A 24,901-nucleotide genomic window follows, 5' to 3' on the forward strand; every position below is an offset into this window, starting at 1 on the left:
CAGTGTTGCCATATAATCAATTTCCAGTCCAGGTCAAAAGCAATAAAAACGCTCGATTATCAAGCGTTTATAGTAAGGTTTTTATAGCAATATTACGAGTGAAAGTACATCTAAACCGAAATTTGACCAATAGAAGAGCGCAAAAAACAATTATCCCTTCTCAGAAGTCAAAAATCCACGTCAAATGCAATAAAATCGTGCTGTCGCCGTCGCAGTGGGAACGCTCGTTACCGAGCGTTCCCACTGCTACGGCGCCGACACGATTTTATTGCTTTTGACGTGAATTTTTGCCTTCTGAGAAGTGATAATTGTTTTTGCGCTCTCCTATTGACCAAAATTCGTTTTGAAAATATTTTGATCAGCTCATTTATATTAGAAGGTCATAGTAATATCGGTAAGGATAGCTATAATATTTTTAAAATAGTGTAACATCGAAACGAAGACAAACTGTGGAACAATATATAAGATGCAATGTCTGTCTGTACTTAATCTCTCGCTTATTTTTCCCTGAGAGTTGACTTAGTTTGTATTTTGGACTTGACCTAATGAAAGTAACTATAATTTAATCTTAGAACTTTTATTAGGTTAGGTTTGGATTAGAACAACAAATGGACGTTTCGCAACTGTCAAATTGAGTTTCATAGACATTTTAGAGCAGCACATTAGTGCCTATCAGCTAAATTAGATTTTCACTAGTAAAAATGTATATCTACTGGTGAAAATGTATTTAAATATGATTTTACTGAAAAGACATATTTTAAAAAATATTTTCGGGATTGATTGAAGATTGTTTTTTTTAGATTTTATATTAGAAATAAGCACAATAAAATTAATGTATTTTTTCTTTGTTATTAATCTTTTCGTTATCTATTTGTTAAATATTTTCTCTCATGTCTAATTTATTTTAATTGTTCAAAAAGCAATTAAGTCAACAATATTTTGTGAATAAAGCTTAACAAAAACGAATCCGCGTCAAAAAATATAATTTATCCCTTTGAATAATATTTTTTATTGTGAAAGTACTACATAGAAAGTGGTGCTTTTGAAGGCAATGTTCCGCTCCTTTTATTTATTGTCTAATATGTATATAAAAGGATAAAGAAACTTATACCTGAAACACATCAGTATATAAAAACATCTCAAACGACTATAGTTTAGTTCAGATTCATTATTTGAGGTTGGTTTTTATTTTTTTTGAATATATATTCTTGGTATGCTTTTTCCAGAATTTGGCCCTGGGAATTTGTCTCCTCTCCCTTCCCCCTCGGAAGGCCTGTGTGTTAGACCTCACCTTCGTAACAATATATTCAACGTGAATTGCTTCAAACTTCCAGATGTCCAAAGGGCAAACACTAGGGAATTGAACTATGTTAGAAACTATGCCATAATAAGCAAACAGTGGATTGGTTCAACCAAAACCAAAGACCCAAAAAATTTGGCGTACAAAAAACGCTACTAAGTTATTTCACACGTAGTACCAAATAGGACTATTAAAATAAACACAGGGAAGAAAAACGAATACACATAATTTTAAGATCATTTTAAGATGTTTTCAAATATCAAATACAGATTTTGAGTATTAAACTACATGTTTTGAATATTCCTAGTCCCAGATGTGGCTTTTTTAATGAAAAAATTATGTTATTTACTGTTGGCATTGATTTTGTAAACAATCAATAATCTTAACTCAATTAAAGTGTTAATTAATAATACGAAAGTAGTATTCTACTTTTTCAATATAAAACAAAGAATGTAAGGATCGACGAGATCAAACCAGTTCACAAGTATAATCCTGTTCAGAGTTCAGGCTTAAACTAAATCCTCCATTGAAACCCAATATTTACTTCAATCGTTCCAAATAGCTATAAACTGCATTTGAACTTGGCGCCTTGTCATTCTTTAAACACCCACAGTTCTTTCGCTATCTTCGCCTGGACCGCAAGAGATGATTTTCCGTGGCGGTGATTTTTCCACTAAGATAGCATCTTCGTTAAGCTCAGACGATCCACACAAGCCGGTTAACACTAGTGAGCTCTTATTTATGTTAGCTCCCCGTCTCGCGAGCTACACGCTTTTATCTATCGTGAGCTATACTCGACCATCGAGACGGGGACCAAGATTCGTCTTTTGTCCTCCCCCTTTGCTGCGGGCCTTAAAAGCTTTCATCTCGAATTTGTCTCTCGCAAAAGCAAACTTATTTCGCAGCATCTGCGAAATAATCAGACACGAACGGCATAAATTATTAACGTTCAGAGATGACACAATGGGAGTCACTTGTTTGCTCGATTATTGAAGACAAACATTGATTGGCGAGATGCGTCAACAAGCATTGATGATGCATGATGTGATTGTAGATGAGCCGTTTTACTTTGTTTATTGTATATATTATATAATAAACATTGCAGCTCAAATGGTTATTATGTGCACGCGCTCGGTTGTGCGTAATAAAAATAAATAAATTGCGTGATCGACACGATTTTACTCGATTCAGAAATCACAGTCAATAAAGCGCTATCTCGTCTATTCATGAGTAATACAGAATACCGATATTTGAGTACGTAAATCAAGATATAGAATAAAAATATAATTTACATAATAAAATCAAAAGTACTTGATATATAAAGCTTTTAGAACTTAAACTAATATATTCAGTTTTGAAATTATAATTAACAACAGCCATGTTTATTGAGTTAGAATGTATATAAAAATAATAGATATATTTATAAACTACGTATTAATCAGTCTAAGTACAAAACAAACTCATCTCTCAGAGGAAAATAAGCGTAAGAATAAGTACAGATACATATCGCATCATATTGATCCATAGTTCGTCTACATTTCAATATTACACTATGTTTTAAAAATATAATAGCTATCTTTACCGATATTACTATGCACTTTTAATATAAAAGGGCTGATCAAAGAATATTCTAAGCATATTTTGGTCAATAGGAGAGCGCAAAAAACAATTATCACTTCTCAGAAGGAAAAAAATTCACGTAAAAAGCAATAAAATTGTGTCGGCGCACTGCGACGACACGATTTTTTTGCTTTTGGCGTGGATTTTTGACTTCTGAGAAGAAATAATTGTTTTCTGCGCTCTTCTATTGGGCAAAATGTAATTTAGATGTGCTTTATTGGATTCTCACTCGTAATATTGTTCTAAAAAGTCTTAATATAAACGCTTGATAATCGAGCGTTTTCACCGCGATGGCACAATTTTATTGCTTTTGACCTGGACTAAAAATTTACTACATGGCAACACTGAGCAGCAAAGGAAACACGACTAATTATAAGGTCAATATTATTAGTAGATATTTTTAATAATTTTTAATGCCTAATTAAAATCTTCCGCATATGTCGCAACGGTTGGTCATTTTTATATTTATTTGTAGCTATGAAAGGTTTAACTCATACTAATTAATATTTATTCCAAAAATTATATTACGATGTTAAAAAATATATTATATGCCATTTTTGTCATGAAGCCCAGAATCAATCTTTTTCCAGGGCCCGGGTACGCTTTTGGCGGCCCTGTCTATGAGACTAGTTTGCAGTATTCTTTAATCAGGATCAGATCAGGAAAGTTCAGAAACGGTTCTTGAAATATCTTTATAAGAGGGTGGTTATAATCCATTATTGTATCCCAGAGACTTTTTTTAGGATTTTCAAAATACGATTCACTGAAAGTTATATTGCAGAAAGTTATATGTCGCTTAGCAGTTTTTAAAAATACTGAAGGGTGCTGCCGACAATTAAACTATTCTTAAGGAATTCTAGTTGTGGGTTTTGGGACGTCTTTGAGAATCACGATCGCGTCTTCTTTGCCTATTAAAGCCAGAACGTCTGCACTAACCAACCCGCTTATGACTATCGCCATCCGTTTTTTTTAATCACTGGCACTTAGGGATTCCAATCCCGGGATCCCGGGATCGGGAACGATTTTCAATACCCGATGAGTCCCGGGATTATAAAACATAATCCCGAATTTTTCGGATTGATTGATTTATCAAGCACAATCGAATTATTATTGACAACATCGTTATATTTCGTGTACAAGCTTGCGCGAGTTGCACGTGTCATCTGTGAATCTTTGAGGCTGTGAGTCTGAACGTGCTTTTTTCAGCAGCAGGCTGCTTAGGAACCAAAATCAGATCAAGGCTAAATGATAAAACACTTGATGCTTTGATGTTACTTCGTGAGTTTTATTCAAAATAATGTTTTCAATTAATTGTGTCTATGAATGTACATATGTACATACATTGTCAAAAGTTCATTTTTTTCTTCTCAAATAAATATATAAGACCTTCCCTTTTTTATTTTTATTATATTATTTTCTATTTTAAGTCCAAGACTAAAATTATACGTACTTTATACATTGTACGTTATAAAAAACAGATGTAAAAATATATTGTATTATTCATTTTAAATTATTTTTATCGATAAAATAACATGAAAATTATCCCGGGACTGATCCCGGGATCCCGGGATCGACTAATTGCAATACCGAAATCCCGGGATCAAAATTTTGGCCCGGGATTGGAATCCCTACTGGCACTGCACATTGATCTGTTTAATGTCAGCTACGAAGAGTTGATCCGGAATGTATAATTTCATTTTAATATTCTATGATTTTTATGTATTGTAGTAATATTTACTATATATTGTTTTTTTCCAAATGTGACGCATTAGAGTAGCTTGTTAGGTCGCGATGTTCTTAATTTAATTTTAATAAAAAAATAAATATATCAATCATTGTTCTAGTTTTTGTTCTATCAGTTGATCATTGATTTATAAAAATTATCAACTTTTTTTTTATAATAAAAAAATTATAATTATTGGCAGCGATTATATTAAATAAAAACTTCAAACGAATAAAATGTATCAAAGGGTTAAACGTATAATGAAATAATGTTTTATTTAAAAATATTTATATTTGGATATTTTTCAGGAAGTTAAAATGGGCGTCGTTTTTGTATTTTCGGAGAGACGACCGTGAAATTTGAACCGGCGTTAGTTATTTTGCCGAGATCCACATTTTATTGGCACGAGTTCAAAAAATATTTTTCATTATCAAATTTATTATTATTCGCACACACAAACCGCGCCAGCAAGTGAGTTACGATTGTATGAATATTCATATGCTGTTTTTGATGTATGCGTTTATAATATATTATATTTTTTGCATAAAACATAGATAAATTATATTAAAAATGCTTTTTGGTATTTTAAAAAATGCTTGGATAAAATCAGTATATATTAAAAACACAACCTCTATATAGATAGGTTAACAAATGTAATTAAGCAAAAATCAAAAACAACAATTAAAATAATATTTTAATATTATATAATGACGCCTTTATGCATTTAAAGTGATGGTGTAACGGTTAATATTTATTCGAAATATCGAATTCATACAATAAATATTTATATTTATCTTAAATTTACACGCATATGTATATTCATACAATATACACATAAGCGAATGATATTCTTCCCATAATGCCTACAACAATCGGTGTCAGATCGCATGATGATAACCAATTTCTGCCCATTCGCACCGCCCACCGAAGATTAGGCGAATGAGATTAGGGCTTAATTTCTTTAGCGTTTCGTTCGAATAGCGGCAAAATAATTCCGCAGCGGAACCGAACATCTTCCTCTTTGATCTAATTTGTCCGCAGGATTGGACTACGACGTCTCAAAGTACCAGTAATTTATTTAGTCTTTCCACAGCCGTTAATTCAAGTCCCCGGATTAAGCTCGGCGAAAGCTGCTTGCTCTCTTTGAAAGAGTTTTTCTTTTGCCGCTTAGATCGTATCGGATAGTGACAGAATCAAGAGGCTGAAAAAAGATTTCCTATCTATAGTCCACACATACGCGCTTATGCGCTAGTCACCTTTCGCTGCTAAGTAAAGTAAATCTATCTATTATCAAAATAAATTACACAATGGACTTTCTCGCACAATGTTAATTTATAGCGAAAGTGATTAACTAGTATTTATCGGAAATTGAATCTAAATAGAAGTGTCAAACACTTTGAATTAAAACTTTTTTAATCTAATACATATAATTTATTAAAAATGGAGCTAAAATATTGGTTTTCAAACATATATATATTGCTAAATTATTTGCAAATTTCGATTTGTTGCAAATGGGCGTAGATTATGAGCAGGATCAGTAAAGATGGTAGAAAGCTCTCCGAAAATAATACAACTGTATGTTGTTCTGATGACTGGTTAACGACTTTTATTTATTTTAATCGCTCTATATTTATATTAAATATTTAATACGATACACGTGTTTTAATGATAATTATTTATTTATGAGAAACACGTGTATATAAATATTAATAATATAATTTAATTAATTTGTAACATGTGTCTATTCGTTGTTGCTATGCGAATTTATTTAATAAAAATAATATGCAGTTAACTTGTCGCTTCTGACAATTCTAAATTAAATTTTCATCTAATCAAAAGACGAAATTGGTGAGGAAATTATCTTTAAAATTAAATTAAGACCATGATTATCTCAATGCGTACATAAGAGGTTACCCTAATGCGCAACGACGGCAAAACAAATTAATAATACATGCAAAAAATATAATATATAAAAACTATACACAAAAAAGTATGTATAGTAAGAAAATGAAAAAATCATAGAATATTGAAATTAAATAATACGAACTAGACTAGCTCCTCTTACCTGACATTAAATATAGCAATATGTATTGCCAGCGTATTGAAGAACTGGATGGCAACAATCATAGATGAGTTGGCTAGTACTGACGTTCAGGCTCTTACGGGCATCAGAAGAGGACGCGATCGTGATTCTCGAACACGTTCCGGGAACCAAAATAAAAAGAACCAAAAGAATACAGCGAATCGTGTCCCAACGCTTCTATAATAATTGCTCTGGGAATTATGCACATATTGCGTTTGGGGATTTACAAGTAAATTTAAATTAAAATCACCTAGTTATTTCAAATAATGTTATAAAATTTTTCTTAAATTTGCCTTTTGATGCACACATAATAGACATATGTATGAAAACTAAAATTTGCCCTATAAGTATTCTATCATAAAAAAAAACATCTAGCTGTCGGTACCTCACTGCCGTGAGGTACCAAAGCTAGCGAGTGTGCGAATACCGGACCCTTAACTTTTTGAGTTTTAAATATTATTTATGCTTAGTTCTGATTTTTTTACCCTATTTTTAAATTCAATGGTTAAAATTAGACATTAAAACTACTGTGTAGCTGTGAGATTTACAATATAAATGGGAAGAGATCGCACGTGCGCGTCCGACAGATATACTGTTGATCCTAGTGCATTTTTGACTGTTACCTGGTTACTGCATTAATTTTCGCACTACATATACGAATATTTAGGAATTTAAATGATAGTAAAAATGGTTCAATCTATAAAAAACTACTTATTATTTTTAATTTATTTGAAAATATTAAGTAGTTTTTTGGCGCGTGGCGAGTGCTACGCACAGTTTAGTGCAATTAAATAAACAGTGAAATATGTTATAATCACAGTGTTAATTGAAAATGATTTTTGCAACACTATGTGTATCTTCTATTAGTAGTTGGTTGTTAACGACAGCATTTTATGTTCTGTCATTGTGACAAAGCGAACTTTGAAGACGCGTGATTATTGACAGCTGTTGTGATTTAGAGTGCTTTCAAAATAGGAAACTCCAATTGGATCAATCTGTATAAAAAGAGCAAAATACAAATTAAACCATCTTATAATTTAGATTAAAATAGTAGAAAGTAGTTTTAATGCAATTCCACTAAAATATTTAATGCAAATTTATTATAAAAAAAAACATATTGTTAATTGTATCATTTTAATTGAGAACTTGTGTAAAAGTCAGGGGGTATTTATCCAAATTTTCCCATAACTTATTAGTTAATCCGTTTCGCATCCGAACCCGCTAATCGTCCGGAAGCAATTTGGCAATATTACTTAATCTCACCATAGTTTACATTTAACTTTTACCGTTCGATCTCCCGATTTAGAAATTCGCCATAAACACGTACGCGCAAGGTAACACAATAATCAGCCCGTCTATAGGTATTGCACATTATACATATACAACCTAAAGGTTCTTAATTAACCGCCTGGAGCGCGGCATCCGTTCGGTTTTTCGCAATCTTACCATACTACTATGAAATACGTCGACAGCGATCGTCCACCTTTTGGCGCGCGCAAATTAATAATAATCCGCGAAATTGGCCGATCGGGGTCGGCTTTATCGTCGGGGTCACCAAAATAAATTCCAGACTAAAACCGACCTTTTATTACCCGCCGTTTCCTTCATGCCGATAAGTTCGAGCATGGAAATTGCCAACCATTAAGCTCCCCCAATAACTTTAACGGTGATGACGGTCAACCGGTTAAATAAAGACCGGAATGTACGGGACGCGAAATAAACTTTGCGCAATTATACCGCGTAAATATAACGCGTGTGTGTAGGATACGTGGTGCGATATACATGTTCATGGACTGTGCTTAGAAATATTTGGTATACTTAAGTGTTAATCTGTGCTAAATTTGTGTTGAATCGATGGAGATATATCTATAATATAAAACAGAAAATTAATATGTATGTCTGTATTTCTTTACAAAAACTCCTCCCAAACGGTGAACAGTAGCGACGTGACATTTGCTCTGGTATTTTAAGTTATCATTTTTAAGTCAACTGTGTTATTAGAAAATTACACGATACTGCAATACGTGACAATGAACAGAAACAGCGACGTTCTGACTAATACATTATTAACAAAATGTTTTTGATAAATTATAAGGTCTAATTTTTTCTAAATCTATGTTGACTTTTTGGCTGCTAAATAGTTATAGGTATATTAGCCGCATTTTACTGATTTTTCCTTATCTTTTTCTTCTAAATTGCTTAGCAATATAATAATAATAAAATATTATTTCGCTCCCACATTGCCGTTGCGTTCCCACTGCGACGGCGTCGGCACGATTTTATTGCTTTTGACATGGATTTTTGACTTCTGAGAAGGGATAATTGTTTTTTGTCCTCTCCTTTTGGGCAGATATCGCTCTAAGATCTTAGATAAAAAACTTACATTTTATTTTTAACATTTTAATTAGCGACTTACATTCTGATTTTTAAGAAATGATTGAAAATTATTAGAGCTTTCGTTTATCTTATGAATTTAAATTGTATGGAAAATGTATTTTTTTAAATAAATTACCTTATGGTTTTGAAGTGTGTAAATATGTTATTTTTATTTTTTTGAATTAAATAATTAAAGTTCTATAAGTGTTTAAATATAGTTAATCCACTTTTTTCTTCATTATATTAATAAACCAATATGACGAATTAGGAAATCCTGCCATATAATTGTGACCAAACATTTGTTGTTATTTGTTTTTATTTTTATGTATTTTAAAGATAAATTAAAAAAAAAAATTATTAATGAAATTCAGTTTTTTTAAGAGGGGGATTATTAGGGCTTAAATCCATTTTCTCGAAATTTTAGCAGTATGTTATTTTTTATTTTTTCTGGAATTTTAAGTATACAGTAGACCCTCCAATAACATGATTTTTAGATGCGTGTAGTTGGGGGACTAGAAAATAATAATTTTGCAATATGTACGTACGAATCAGGCGCGTGTGGTGAGATATCTTCCCTTTGGGTCGCTTAAACATAAAGTACCGTGTTATTGGGGGCTCTACTGTAAGAAATTTTCGGTGGCGCTAATTATGATTAAATTATAATAATTACAGATTTTTTAAACATTTTTTATGGTAATTTTAGAAATAATTAAATTTTTTTTAATAAGTATAATTAATTTTAATTAAATAATAATTAATAAGTAAGTTTAGAAATAATTTAAAAAAAATTGTGACGCTCATCGCAATTTAATTTTTACAATTGATTATATAAAGTGCTAATGCTCTATTTAATTCCTTGCTTTTTAATTAGTTTTACTTATACATTATATACATTTTTTTTATTCAATTTACCCCTTTCGTAAAAATATAACAAATTACTGAATCAGCCAACCACCCCTCGATTATTCTATGCCTTTGCCCACGATGGTCCAAGAAAAAATTAATCCGGCCCGCCCTTTCAAACATTTTTAAACCTCTGATTTAATTAATTGTTTTTGATTATAACACAGCAAATTAAATTTATCACTTTTGTGAATATTTGAAGACAAATAATTTATACCCTAAACGTACATATATTATTTTATTTAAAATGTTCAATTTATATTGATTAACTAAACATGTAAAAAATATACAACAATATATCATGCTGCGTTGCATTTCAAAACAGAGCTTATAGAGTTTTGGATTAATTTAACAAGATAAATATGCACCCCATGTCCAACAGTACCATTTACAGCGAGTCCCATATATCTTTATGATTCCACAAATTTTACTGACTTACTTACTATATATGCAATTGTATGTGTATTTGTGTGCGTGTGTCAGTACGCATGAAAGTCAGGGTGAATGTACGCACATTTATAATTTACGGCCTCCGGATTCCACGGTCGCGAAATTTATAACGGTCGCAAAAAAATTATATCACATTTACTAGGGTAGAAAAAATCCCGGCCTCGCTAATGCGAGAAATCAGCGTTTCACGTGATTTAATAAGTTATTCATGCAAAATCTCACGGTTGCACAGTGTATTTTTATCTCTCGACATTCGTACGTAAGTTAATATAGAGGGGTGTTGAAAACACTCACGGGTTATAATATAATAATAATAAACCATCCCTTGACTTTTTGAGAGCATTGAGATAAAAACATATAACATAATAAAATCCTCTGCTGCGCCCGCTTGTTTATGCGTGTGTTAATACAAACATATACATATATTACGAGGAATATATAGTTTTTTAGAATACACCTTCATTTTTTCTGTACTCTTTTGTTAATTTGGTAAGCCAAATAATGAAGTTGTAGATACAAACATTGTAAGAGTTACGTGACTGCTCTATATTAAGGTCAATGGATATTGTTCGTAAAGATAATTGATAGTTAAACTCATAAAAAACGATTGTTTTTATAATTTGTATTCATGCTGATCAAAAGCAAATACTCACGCCATTGTCAAACACAAAAAATAATTAGTGATGACAAATAGAAAATTAATTCTAATCAGGGGTAATTAGTGCGTTGATCACGATCTTGACCAGTCGACCGTCAAGCTATTTGCAATCGCCCGTAATATAAATAAAAACTATTTTGGCAATACTGTTTTCTGCATTGGTACTTGTTTTTACTTTCACTATTGTGGTACTATAATCAAAATATATTTTTTCTTTGATACGTATTATAAACAGCTCCTCATTTCAGTTGTCTTTAAAATAAATATGACGACAGTAAAAACACTTTTGCTCTCCGCGATGGTCACAAAAAAAACTAAGGCTCAAAAATGATAGTAATAGACGCACAATTATTTTTTGTGAAAATATATGAATATATGAAAAATATATTGAAAATAAATATACGCTATAGTAATGATAATATAAGTTTTTCTTAAATTACAATGTTCATAAATATTATTATTTTTTACGTAAAAATGCTATTTCGTTAATATTTTATTGTGTAGATTAATTAAATCCTTACTTATATTAATATATATATATATATATATATATATATATATATATATATATATATATATATATATATATATATATATATATATATATATATATATATATTTATATTTTTACTTTATGTAATGAAATTTACAATTACAATAAATTTACTTTGTATAATTTCTTTCTTGAATTTTGAGACAATGCTCAGATTTTTACTTTTCAATGTATACGATCGGTCGGGAAAATAAGAAAATAATACCGATTTTGTCTAGTAAACAAAGTAGCAATGTTTATAGGCAATGAATGTAAAATGTTTACAAGCAACGTGAATAGTCTGCAGTTTGACCATGCATACTTTGGAATTGTGGTCTTGCAATCTTTTTAGCAATAAAAGTGAGCAACTCCATACATCTTTTAACATGTAAAACAATGCATGTAGCGTATTTTTTAATTAAAGCAACTTCATTCCTTCTGACCATAAAATAAAGTTTAAAATAATGCAAATCAATTATTTTTCAAATACAAAAGCTTTATTGGGTATGACAATCAGGAAAAAATAAACAGTCACGAGAAGTAACTATATATTATACTTTGAAACGAACTAATTGTTGCAAAAAAGCTACTATCAATATTTATTATTTATTTTACAATTTTTATTTTTATTGACCGACAAATATTTAAGTTTATTAATCGTCATTCCTAGAGTCGGTCATAAAACTTATACTGTTAATAAAAATTTCTGGAGTTTAATCAGAAACCACTATCTATTTTATCAATAATCTAAGCCATTTAAAATATTGGTATAAATTTATATTTTAACAAAAAATATTTTACGAAAATTTTCAAACAATATTAAAAAAAATGCATTTTTCTAGAAATAATTTTTAAGAAAAAACACTAAACATATCTAAAGTTAAAGTGTAATAAAATCAATTAGAAAACATTAAAAATTGATACTTTGTTAATAACGGTTATCGATTTTTGTAAAATATAAATTTGATAAAAAATGATGTAGTCAATGCAAATATATAACTTGTACAAAAAAAATAATAAGGGGGAATATATAAACTTTTGCACAGGACATATAAACATCTAGTTACGGCGGTGAATACATACATATCAATGTGATAGTTCTTGGGTTGGTATCTATCAAAACCTTTTGATAAAATCGTCAGTAATGATAGTGATTGGTCGTTTTGTTATTTTACAGAATGAAATATATTTACTTTTATTTGGAAAATAAAAATTGTAAATTCATTACTAATGACATAACATATATGCGTTTTTTCACAAACTTTACAATACCTACAGACTAAACTGTAAAGTGCGTTAAACAATTTAACGGACTGCGAAACATGCAAGACATCATAATTAAAACTATGTAAGTTTGATCATGTTTACGCACGCAATAACGAAGACGCAAAGACTCAACCTATTAATTTAATAAACATACTTACAAACTGAGATACAGATCCGCATTTCAGCAAAGGTGTGCGTGAGAATTAGAAGTTTAGTCGGGTAAATGAATAAGCTACATTCGAAAAGCACCCCATCTTACGTCACCCATCAAATATTCGTGCGGGGATGCTGTAAGCACCCGCTTAAGGGCGCCCGTGACTGGAATACATATTCAAAGGGTTTTTTAGTGTTACGTTTCGGATTCTTGGATACGAATGTTTTGTGGAGATTCTTCGACGTTCGTTCGAAATGGAAAGAAGGCCGAAAGGATGGGTGGGTGTTTCGATCACATTGGCGCAGATTGACTTTTCAATCTCATGATTTATTTCTGATTTGTGAATGAAGTTTACCGAGCAATAGGTGACGCTTCTGATGCACCTGTAAATTAAATTTGTGTGTGCACTTCGCTAGAGAAAATTGGATCGCGCACGTAGACGTTTCCAGTATCAAAGGGAACCGGGGAAAGTAGTAAATGTAGTTATAACGTAAATCAATGACATAAATAGATATAACTTACTATATATTGGCTAAAATTGCCTCTTATTGTTTTTTTCTAAAAACTTTATTTCAAAAAAAGTAAGGAAATTAGTAAAGACGTCAAAAATATTTGCTCATGAATATTAAAAATACATTATATTTTATACACTTTTATATATAGAAATCTTGCCTGGTGATTTTTTGACTGTGCATCAGATACTTTTTGATTTTATTAAACTCTAGAAATTTTTTTTAAATAATTTTAGGATTATTCCAATTCTTTGCGTGCTTTTGTCAATTCACCATTTTAATGAAAGGTTTTAGAAATGAATGAAATATGTTAATTTTTTAATAATAAAAATAAACAATTTTTAAGATAGCACAACTTTTCACAAACATATTATTAATCTTTATTAAAATAAATATAACAGTTTTTCCACTTGAGAGCGTAAAATTCTCACAAATTACTCCTTTTCTATTTGTAACTGAATCAAAGCTAGACGTAAAAGATTAAAAAAGTTTTTCCTATAAGTTGTACATGTGAATGTTCATATACTGTGCTAAAAAAGGAACATATTTACTCTCGTGTGTCTTTAGTTAGAAATCGAACCGAAAAACTTTTCAAAAGTCGGTCATTAAAAGTTTTAAAAATATTGTAAAGCTTTTTGTAAATATACGAAACCGCACTCACAGATAAAAAATATTTTATAAATGATCAAAAAAATGGTTTATATAAATTTTACGTAATTTAGCTTGTTATTTTTTATTACTATTGCTTTAATTTTTTTATTTTTAATTTCCTTTATTAAACTAGAAAATGGTTTTAAACCAGTAATCTAGGTATATTAAATATATGCTAATAATCGAAAATTGAGTGTCACATTTTTAATTTTTTTACTGCTTGAGCGTAATTGTGCTAAGCAAAATATTTTTGTTTATGAGTGACGTTCAAGGAAGTATGAGGTTTTTGCTAGCACATCGTCAAAGATTGCGATTAAGAATTGAGGATGCTCGGCTCTGTTATGCGGAGCGCGTGTCACTTTAATAATATATTGCCGATTTATTTTATGTAAATACGCTAGTTCGTAGTATCCTTAAATTGAAATAAATTATTAAATCATTACATGTAATATTAGAGAAGCAAAGTACTTTTTGTTGTTACAGAGAATTTTTACTTTTTGTTGTTACAGAGAATTCAATATAATTCAATATAATTCAATATATTTTTTTTACTTTTTGTTGTTACAGAGAATTCAATATACTTTTTGGAATTTATTTGGAATATCTTGACAAAAAGAGGTACGGGTCATATCCGTATTTGTAGCTTTACGACACAATTTATTGTATTATTGGAATACCGTTTTAATACAGCACTTTTTTAGGTTGCCGTCAACAATCTAACAATGTAGCTGCAAGCTTAAGCTTGCAGAGTCACGACCGCGTCCCTTATTCTTGACCGTCAGGACGTTATTGCTTAAGAATGCTTCTCTTGCTTGAGCTATCCATATTTTTAACAAGCACATTATGTTATGTGCACTATAATTGCTTTTTAATTTTTTTTAAATGTTTAATAGTATAATTTATGTTAGTATAAAGACCAATATGTTTTATGTTATAAGCCATGATAGTCAGATTTGTAATAAAAAAATTAAAATCTTGTTAAAGAATAAATCGTGTTAAAAATGAGTTGCTTTGACTTATACATATTTACAATAAAAAATCTCATTTCAAAATGAGAAGTAAAATGAAAAAAGTATCACACGCCTATCGCATTAGAAAGTGCCGTATTAATTTCGGGGTTTGCGCTAAAAAGGGCAAAAAAGGGTGGGCAAAAGGAGGACAGCGGTGCCTCCCTTTCGCGGACATAAATCTTGGTCGTCGTCATCGGTGACCGGCCTCGGTCATAAATCATTGTTCGCAAAGATGACTTAGCACACGACCTTCCTTCTCGCTCCTCGTACATTTTCATTAAGGGCTAGGGCAGGACAGGACTGTCTTGTCTTCTTGCCCCCAACCCTCACCGTCAGTGGCTATTTTCGCGTATGTTTCTGTGCGAAGATCGTATTAGCGCCGACACATGGGACCTGTCCGAGTATGACATGGTGACACGTTAATGCTGCGAAATCTAAAATTTTGCACACGATGACAGCGACGTTAAAAACAGGAAAATAGGATCGTTTGATGTATTTTTTCTACTAAACGTATAAAAACAGTTTTTTAATGATAATGATTTTGAATTTAGTAAATTATATCATTGCACAATTACTATTTGTGTTTGCTCATTTAAAATAGTATATACATATTTATAAAAAATACCTTTATGTATGATTTTTTATTATAATAATTTAAAAAATGTTTGTGCTTTCAAATGTGACGATTATCATCTTTGGAAAACTTATTAATTTTTTCGTGTTTTTATTCAAAAGTTTTCATATACACAGCACAATCCCTAACACGAAATAAGTTTAAATAATAATCATTAGACTGCTTTGAAGGAGTTAGTCCTCTTTAAAAATTGTCTACATTGAAGAGATTGTTGTCACGATGTTGACGTGCTATCAGAGTCTGGTTTCGTATTTTTACATCACCGGTGATATGAAAACGTTTTATAGCATCGGTAATGTATTCGACAAATCATTACTTATATCTCTATCGTAAACATACAAAGAAGTATTAATAATACTACATAACGCTTTATTTTTGAATCTTTTAATTATTTTCAGTGCTATTTGAGTGCTTTGAATTTTTTTTATTGGTGTTACCAATTTCAGTTCTTCATTTTCTTAGTTTTATATTTCGCTTTCTGTGTCGTTGTTCTGATTTGATATTTTATTCGCTTTGAAGACATTCTCAAGATAGTTTGCAAAAGCATTGGCTTTTTGTTTGTTATCTCTCGCTCAATCTCCATTTATCGTTTTGATTGGCGGCATATGCGTTATGACTTTTTAACCTTTACGTTACTTTCCATAAAAAATATTCTGTATCTTTATCTAGTATTAAATTATTTAAGTAATTTTTTATTGAATTTTGTTTTAATTATTGTACTTTATTAATTAATATATTTTTATCCTTAAGGCCGCTGGTTTGACGCCATATTCTCATTGTCCTTATTTTTTCTCGATTGTTAACTAAATTTTATCTTCTTGTAAATGGCATCATAATTAGGACAGCACTACCTCCTTTTGCTTTACTTTTCGGATGTATGATATGATATATTTTATAGCCTCTGATCTTGAGGTGTGTCTTTGAAATGATATATATATATATATATATATATATATATATATATATATATATATATATATATATATATATATATATATATATATATATATATATATATATATATATATATATATATATATATATATATATATAATATTTAAAAAAACTTATAGTCATCTTTTCATATTTTCTGTTCAGTAGACCATTGGGGTATTATACCGCTATTATTACATTTTTTGAGATCATTTGAGTTTTAAGTGAGTGTAATAATTCTGTTGTTAACATTTTCCACTCTAGACGTTCTTTTCTCGATTGCTTTAAATTTTGCAAATTAAGCTTGCAGCATTTGTATCTTACTAAGCTTATCTTAACTATTCTAAACCTCTTGAAAAATGTACTACCTTGTCACTTAAGTATATGTGTGACATTATTTTCTCATAAAAGTAAACAATTTCAATTCAAAGTCTCTCTGAATTCCACTGTGTGAATAACAGCTTAAACATGTATGTTGAATCGATTACTAATTTGTGTATCTTTATATCATATTGAATAACCTCAATCACGTTTTATTACATATCTGATATTTTTCGTTCTTTCTTGGTAAGTATATAATATAGTAAGACTCTTTTCAAAACTAGTATCGTTTTTTTATCAACGCCTCCCATAAATCGTATCCCAACATTGGTTTATAAATATGGCGAGGCAACAATGTTTCAATCAATCGTATCGTCCGATCTGGTGCGGATTTTCGTCCCTTCTGAGCCATTAGGGCGAGATCGAATCAAGCCGCTGATGTGCGGAGGTCCACCGTCCCTTGGAGGGTTGCTTTACTGCACTTGGACGGAATTCAATACCGAAAGCCAGACGCTTTATAGCTCGACGCGGTCGGTACGCGATTTTACGATGCGAATTTTCGGTTTGTTTCGTTTTGCCACGCAGCACCACATCTGTACTGCGGAGGAAACTGTGAGCCGATCCTTGGAGCGTTTAGCGATAATCGAACCGAATCCAGCTCCTTATCGCCGCTCCCTTTTGTATTGAAACTTGGCCAATTCTTGTGCAGGCGGGGTTGGAATTGAATTCGGGTGTGGTTTAGCAATGTTCAATCGTGTCGCTAAAGAATCGTGCTACCACCGGTATAAATGGTTTCCATGTCTAATCGACAATTTAACTGAATATAATTTTTGTTTATTACTACATTGATTTTCCGAAAGCGTTCCAAAAGGATCTCTCCGTGTGGCGATAATAGCGCTAGATAAGACTGCGAGATTAGTGCATAGTTCGGAAGGACTTTCGCGTATTTTTTTCACCACACATCTCCACATTATCGAGGGTATTAAGGAAATAGACAAAAGCTCCACCTATATACCAGATGGTAGGTGATGCAGGGGGTGGGTTTGGGTATCGGCGAAGCCCCTACACGCTCCGCACATAATCCGCACGTTATTAAGAGTAGCATGGAACCGAAGCCTTTTTCGCCAGCTAGCCTATTCAATTTATTTTCATCGCGTAACTTCATTACACGATGAGTCCAATATAATCTCTCTTTGGTATGATCGTGAGAAAAAAGGCAATTAAAGGTTATTTAAGGTAAATAACGCACCTTTTGCAATCATATTTTTAGATTTTAAACAGACAGTACTTACGGTAACAAGTTGTGAAATGTAGATTAAGTTATGAACTTATTGTTCATAGTTTTAGAAGAATATATCCTCGGGCAACTTTTCCCATTATAAGTATTGTATAGCTAACTTTAGATGTAAGATTTCATCAAAGGGATTATTTGTATTAGATATAGCGCAAATATATATTTAACAAAGCTATTTTAGGTTTCCTAATAAATAATGTATTATATTAAGTTGTAAACTATTCTATCCTTGGTCTGTAAAGTAGTTTATAGCTAGGTAGGCAGAAGGTTTTGATTTTTTTATGAACAACAATATATTTTACGACGATTATGATAATATTGTTGCTATATTTATAAAAAAATTAAATATATACCATGAATTTTCAGGACCTACTTGTTTTCTGTTTATTCATTATCAGACGTAGAAAATGTAAATAATAATTTAAAAAAAATCTTAAAATAAACAATTTGAATCGCCCATTTGACCGTCGCCCAATTTACAGTGTCTCTATAGTATGTATGTATACCAAACACAATAATTCATTAAAATACTAAATTAATCTAACGTAGTGGCGCATTTCTGACCATACATATGGAAATTTTCGATATACAAACATATGTCATATGTGTATGATTAATAATAGATTATTGTTTTTACAGTTTAATATATAAAACAATAATCGTTTGATTAACTGAAATATATTATATAATATTCGAAATCAGTCATTACTCGAGATAGAGTGTAGTCATCTAAAATAGATACCCAAAAACCAACCGCGATGCTGTGAAAATTAATTATTATATTTTATTTATTGCATATAATTAAAAAATATGTTATCGAAAAAAGTTTCACTATATTTTTTTTTTGTATTTGTTTATCGTAAAATAGCAAAAAAAAATCTGGCGTCAAATAACAAAAAAAAAAAATGGTCTATACCTGCCCTATAACTTAACGCATTCATTGCAAGTCGAGTCGATATATATTTGTCAATTTAATGAAACACTAAAGAACAAATCTAATGATAAATTTAAAATCAGCGTTTCATTTTATTACAAAATATATGTATATCGTACGTATGGGGATGGGGAGCCATACTTTCGTATGTACGTAATAATTAATAAATAATAATGTTTTCATTGATTAATCATTTTTTTCGTCATAACGCTTTGGCACATAAAATAATAATTTTACCGCCTATATCTCGTGAATTTTAATTCTTTGTAAATTTCTTACAATTTACTTATATTTTATATACCGAATTCCTAAAATATTCATTACTTGATATTCTCCAAGTATTTTTGCGCTCTTATGACGTGCTCTCTTTTTTAAAGCGCTCATATGACTCTCTGCGCATTTGACGCACGCTATTTTGTTACAGCGTTACTTTGGTAAACGCTCTTATGGCGGCGCTCATTTGACGCACGTTCTTTTGACCGGCATTTATTAGGTATTTAAAACGTAATTTATATTATAAAACTACTTGGAAAAAAACTATTGTATCATTTTTGTATTAAACATAAAAAAGTTTTTAGTATTATATAATTTTACAAAAACATTTGTGCTTAGAAATAATTAGGAATTTTTTTTTTGTTTATTAAATATCAATTGTAAAATATGTTAAAAATTTATTTGACAAAAGTGTAAACAAACCGCTAGAAGCTTTAGAAATTTTTTTTATTAATTAGTTTTTATTTAAAATATTTATATTTTAAAACCAACTACTTTAATGAAAATTTCACAAATGACAAAAAAAACTATTTTGTATCTAATATAATATAAAAGCTGTTAAAATTGCTTGAATATTATAAATTAAATACAGAATTAGTGTTAGAAGTTTTATTAGGTTATTTTTGGGTTTGAACAGCAATCAGTCGTTTCTCAACAGTTCAATTGTATGAATATAGCTTTATTAACTAGGGCGAACAATTCATTTAAAATTTCACTGGTAAATAACAGTAAACTTTATAATCACTGCGCAGATGATTCGGGCCATTTTGTATGTGTAAACTACAGCAACGCTAATGCACAGCTTATTTATTTTAATGCACATATATTCTATGAAATTCTTACAATAAATGCCCATTTTATTTTATATATTTCTTTTTTGCATTGTTTTTATTAAATATTTGGTTAAAAATATAATGTAATACTGAGTTACATTTTGGTATCGAAACTTTTGATGTTAAAGATTTTGATCAATCTTGACAATTCATCGTGATTTTTTGAATACATTTTTTTATTGTTTTTTAATACTTTTACAATTACTACATTTTTTACATTTACTGTTCATATATATTTTTCAATTGAAACCATAAAATATATACTTCGTGCAAACAATAATATACACAAAACAGTTCCATTAACTGTTCACTGGCTAAAAAACTCATTTACTAAGTTCTTAAGCATTGATTTTTTGAAACGATAAAAAAATATGTAAAAATAAAAATATAATTATTGTGTAATATTTTAATTGCGATAGAAGTGCAATGTTTGTTATATATGTAGTTAATCTATATATAATGAATATGGTTAAAATATACATTACTCACAAAAAGCGACAAATCACGTTTTCTCCGTCAGCTCTTTAAATCTGAACCCATTCATTCCACGATTCTCGGTAGTAAATCGCTACCACTTTCGAATGTTTCATCCCAAACTTTATTGACTGTAATAGACCACAACACAAAGCGGCGCAATAAATCCTCGTGCCGAAAGCCAGAATCGGCACACGTCCTTATCCCCGCACATATCCCCGGAGATCATCAATCTCTCGGGGTAAACTCCTCTCACCTGGAGGATCGATCTTGGGCCAATCACGCAATGTCAGCTCAAGTTCGTCACGTGACGACTCTTCCAGGAGCAAGGGGCGCTAATGGCGGCCGTGATGGAAGCGGAAAAGGATCCGGGAGTCACTGAAACATAGGGCTTCGGATTTGCTCGAACGTCTCGTCTCACTTCCGGTCGCTTCCGGCGCGCTAATAGTTCATTTCCGGGACGTAACGGCTTCCTACTCTCTCCTCATATACACTTTCGAGGTATACTGCGTTATTGAAGGGGCAAACTTTTAGCGTTCATCAAGGTGTCTTGGCACTATGGACATTTAAGTGTACGTACACACTAGAGGGCTCCATTATTTACCGGCCTCCATATAAGCTGATTAAGTCAACATTTTCAGGCATATTGCAAAGTTCGTTTGTAACTTATGGTTATAAATTTTGCTAGACATTTATTTATTAATAAAACTACGTATTTTTTTAATTATTCAAGTCATAAGATATAAATTATATTACTAGCTATACATAAAAAAATATTAACCGAATAATTTTGATTTTTTTTACACTGTAATTAAATTAATTGTATGATCAAATATTATTTTAAGACAAAAGGTAAACATTAAAAATTTAATAAAAAAAGTGAAGAAATATAATTAATGAATTTTTAAAAGCGATTAATATACCGTTAAAATAGTATTGCTTGTGTTACTCCACACCGAGCAAGCATATGTTAAAATATGCTAGTTTAATTATTTGTACATTAAGATTATAATATGCTAATAATTTTTAGTATAATCTTATCCTAAAAAGAGTCTTTCTATGTTGCTCAAATATAGAATTTTTTTTTTTTTTTAAAAGATTTTTTCAAATTTCTTATTTTATATAAGTATGTGGTTAGCTTTGGTTCAAATGGTTTAATGTAGGATATGATTACTGTTTTAAGGTGTGAATAAAGAGATATGAGACTTCATTTAGTGAGAACAATACTAAGCAATATCTGTTGGTGTCTTAGGTCTTGTTGAGGATTTTAAATTTGTATTCTGTTTTATATTATACTAAATTTATATACGTTAAGATTATTTTTAAGTATAACAATAATAAACTGATTAATATTTATGCCATAATTCACCAAAACAGTAGCTCCTTTATCAGGTAGATATTTGAACCATTTACGTTATGGTTTGGGTTGATTTGAATTTGAGAATTGTAAAATATATTGCGACAAGCGTAAAGCAAAACCAATGCCAGTGTCAAAATGTCTGCCTGGTTAACACGATATGGTTTACCGATAAGTAAGTGCACGTTAAATAAATCCAAATTAGGTCAACCGTATCAAATATGCTACCACGGGATTGCACTTGCTCCCTTGCATCTGGTAGCAAAGTTGTTCAGGGAGTGCTTAATGGCTTTTCCATTAACCCGCATTTCATGCAGCCATTTTTTTCTATACCGGTTCTATAAAATTTTAAAATTACTTGGTGTTGATTGAATTTTAAATTTATTTAGAATCAATGTATGATGCAATGTATAAAAATAATAAAAAATAAACGTATAAAAACACAAGTGAGCATCGAATAAAGCATATCTAAACCAAATTTTGATCAATAGGAGAGCGCAAAAAACAATTATCCCTTCTCAGAAGTCAAAAATTCACGTCAAAAGCAATAAAATCGTGTCGGCGCCGTTGCAGTGGGAACGCTCGGTAACGAGCGTTCCCACTGCAACGGCGCCGACACGATTTTATTGCTTTTGACGTGAATTTTTGACTTATGAGAAGTGATAATTGTTTTTGCACCCTCCTATTGATCAAAATTCGGTTCGAATATACTTGGATCAGCCATATTATATTAGAAGTCCATAGTAAAATCGATAAGGATAGCTATCATATTTTAAAAACATATTGATGTGCAGATAAACTATGGAGCAATATGATGCGATGTCTGGCTGTACTTATTCTTCCGCTTATTTTCTCCTGAGAGATGATTAGTTTGTATTTTGGTCTTTACCAAATTATAATTCATTTTAGAAATTTTATTAGGTCAAGTTGGGTTTGGGTTTGAACAGCAAATTTACGTTTCGCAACTGTAAAAATTGAGTTTCAGAGACATTTTAAAACAGCGTAAATTTCACTAGTGACTATCAGTATATCCTATTACAAATGTGCTGCAGCTGCTGTACATTTCACACTATGATTTTTTTCAAAAAAATATTTTTCTATTGATTTTAATTTAATGTTAAAAGAGTCAATTTAAAGAATGATGCCAGATAAAAAAAATGTTGAGTTTGCACTTTGGGCTCGCGTACTTGACTAAAAATATTAACCCGAAGATATTGATGTTCAGTGGCCATTTGTAGAGATGAAATTTAGGAATATGTCAATCAGACTACCAAAAACGAAAGAGAAACGATTCTTGGATTTCGTGAATACATTCTGAAAAATCATTGCCTATGACATAAGCTCTAAATTTTTGATCCATTAAAATACGCTGATCTGTAGTTTCTCAGATTTCATTAGGCCATAGACACCAACACTAAAAAAAATCGAAAAGATTTGTAAGGCGAGAATTGAAAGCAACTTTGGAAATCACTTAATGTCTTACAATTTTATTGCATATTTGTTCGTTTAACTTTAAATTTTATGTATCAAAAGTAAATTTTTTTTTTTTTTTTTTTGATGCGTTTCGTGGCATAGGAAAAGCTGCTTTAAATTTCATTTAAATGCTGTTTGAATATAATATTTTTTAGTAAAAAGTGAGTTCCGGTATGGAACTTTATCCTTCAAGATAAGATACATGTAAAAATAATAATATTTTAGCTAACGAACATAAACAAGATAAATATCGATGTATTGATTTCCAACGTCCGATAATTGAAAAGACACAAATAATATATGACATTACATACATATATACGCAACTGAACTCACGTCCCTATCGTTTGTAGTATTTTAATAGCGTTAAAAATTAAATTCCTTGAGGTAAAACTAAAGTTTTTATAGCACTTAAGATAAGCGTTAAAGTTTTATAATAATAAAACGATTACGCGAGACGAGCAGTTAAACGAGGTAAATCGTGGCTAAAAATAAATACGCAGATAAGTGGAGCGTAGTATATGTATGTAGTTTATTTTTATATAAACAGCTATGATAGCTATTATCTTTAATAATTTTTAGTCTTTGGAACGGATCTGATTTGAAATTTCTCGCTTGCAGGTATGTGCGATGGTGGTGTAATGGTCAGCATAGTTGCCTTCCAAGCAGTTGATCCGGGTTCGATTCCCGGCCATCGCACTTTTTATTTTTTTGATTTCTATTTTATTAGTTATTTTTTAATTAACAGTAATGAAATTGAAAACTAAATCAAAATTATTTATTTAAAAAATCATATTTTTTTATTTTTTTTATAAATTAGTTTTTAAATAATTCAGAATAAGGTTATGATATGTAAATATTATACAAATTAATATATAATTGTGTAATAACATTTTTATATAAAATTTAAAATATTTATCATAAAGATTTAAATATTTGCATGCATCTAACTAATATTATACATGTAATTAGATATATAATACGAATATCTTATTACATCGTAATTGAGTCTTAAATATCAATTCTAAAAAAAATTAGAACCTATAAATAATATTTTAGAAGTGAAAGGAATAAATTAGATAATACATTTGGATAACCGAGAAGTAGTACTATTATTAGAAAGTATTTAACAAGACG

General features: G+C 30.4%; 1 protein-coding gene and 1 non-coding gene across 2 annotated transcripts in view; both read left to right on the forward strand.

Moving 5' to 3' along the window:
* The window catches only part of LOC148238708 (uncharacterized), a 38,323-nt gene extending 17,007 nt beyond the window's left edge, over nt 1-21,316 (forward strand). Inside the window, exon 7 of the mRNA XM_088205490.1 lies at nt 20,981-21,316. Coding sequence (XP_088061616.1) covers nt 20,981-21,316 — 336 coding nt within the window. The remainder of the gene's footprint in view (nt 1-20,980) is intronic.
* A 3,075-nt stretch (nt 21,317-24,391) lies between these two features.
* TRNAG-UCC (transfer RNA glycine (anticodon UCC)) lies at nt 24,392-24,463 on the forward strand. The gene has a single exon. It is a non-coding gene; the product is annotated as a tRNA-Gly (tRNA).
* Nucleotides 24,464-24,901: the final 438 nt, after the last annotated feature.

The sequence above is a fragment of the Plectrocnemia conspersa genome, unplaced genomic scaffold (assembly GCF_051122295.1).
Source record: "Plectrocnemia conspersa isolate PC_06_02 unplaced genomic scaffold, ASM5112229v1 ptg000001l, whole genome shotgun sequence".
NCBI classification, from domain to species: Eukaryota; Metazoa; Arthropoda; class Insecta; order Trichoptera; family Polycentropodidae; genus Plectrocnemia; species Plectrocnemia conspersa.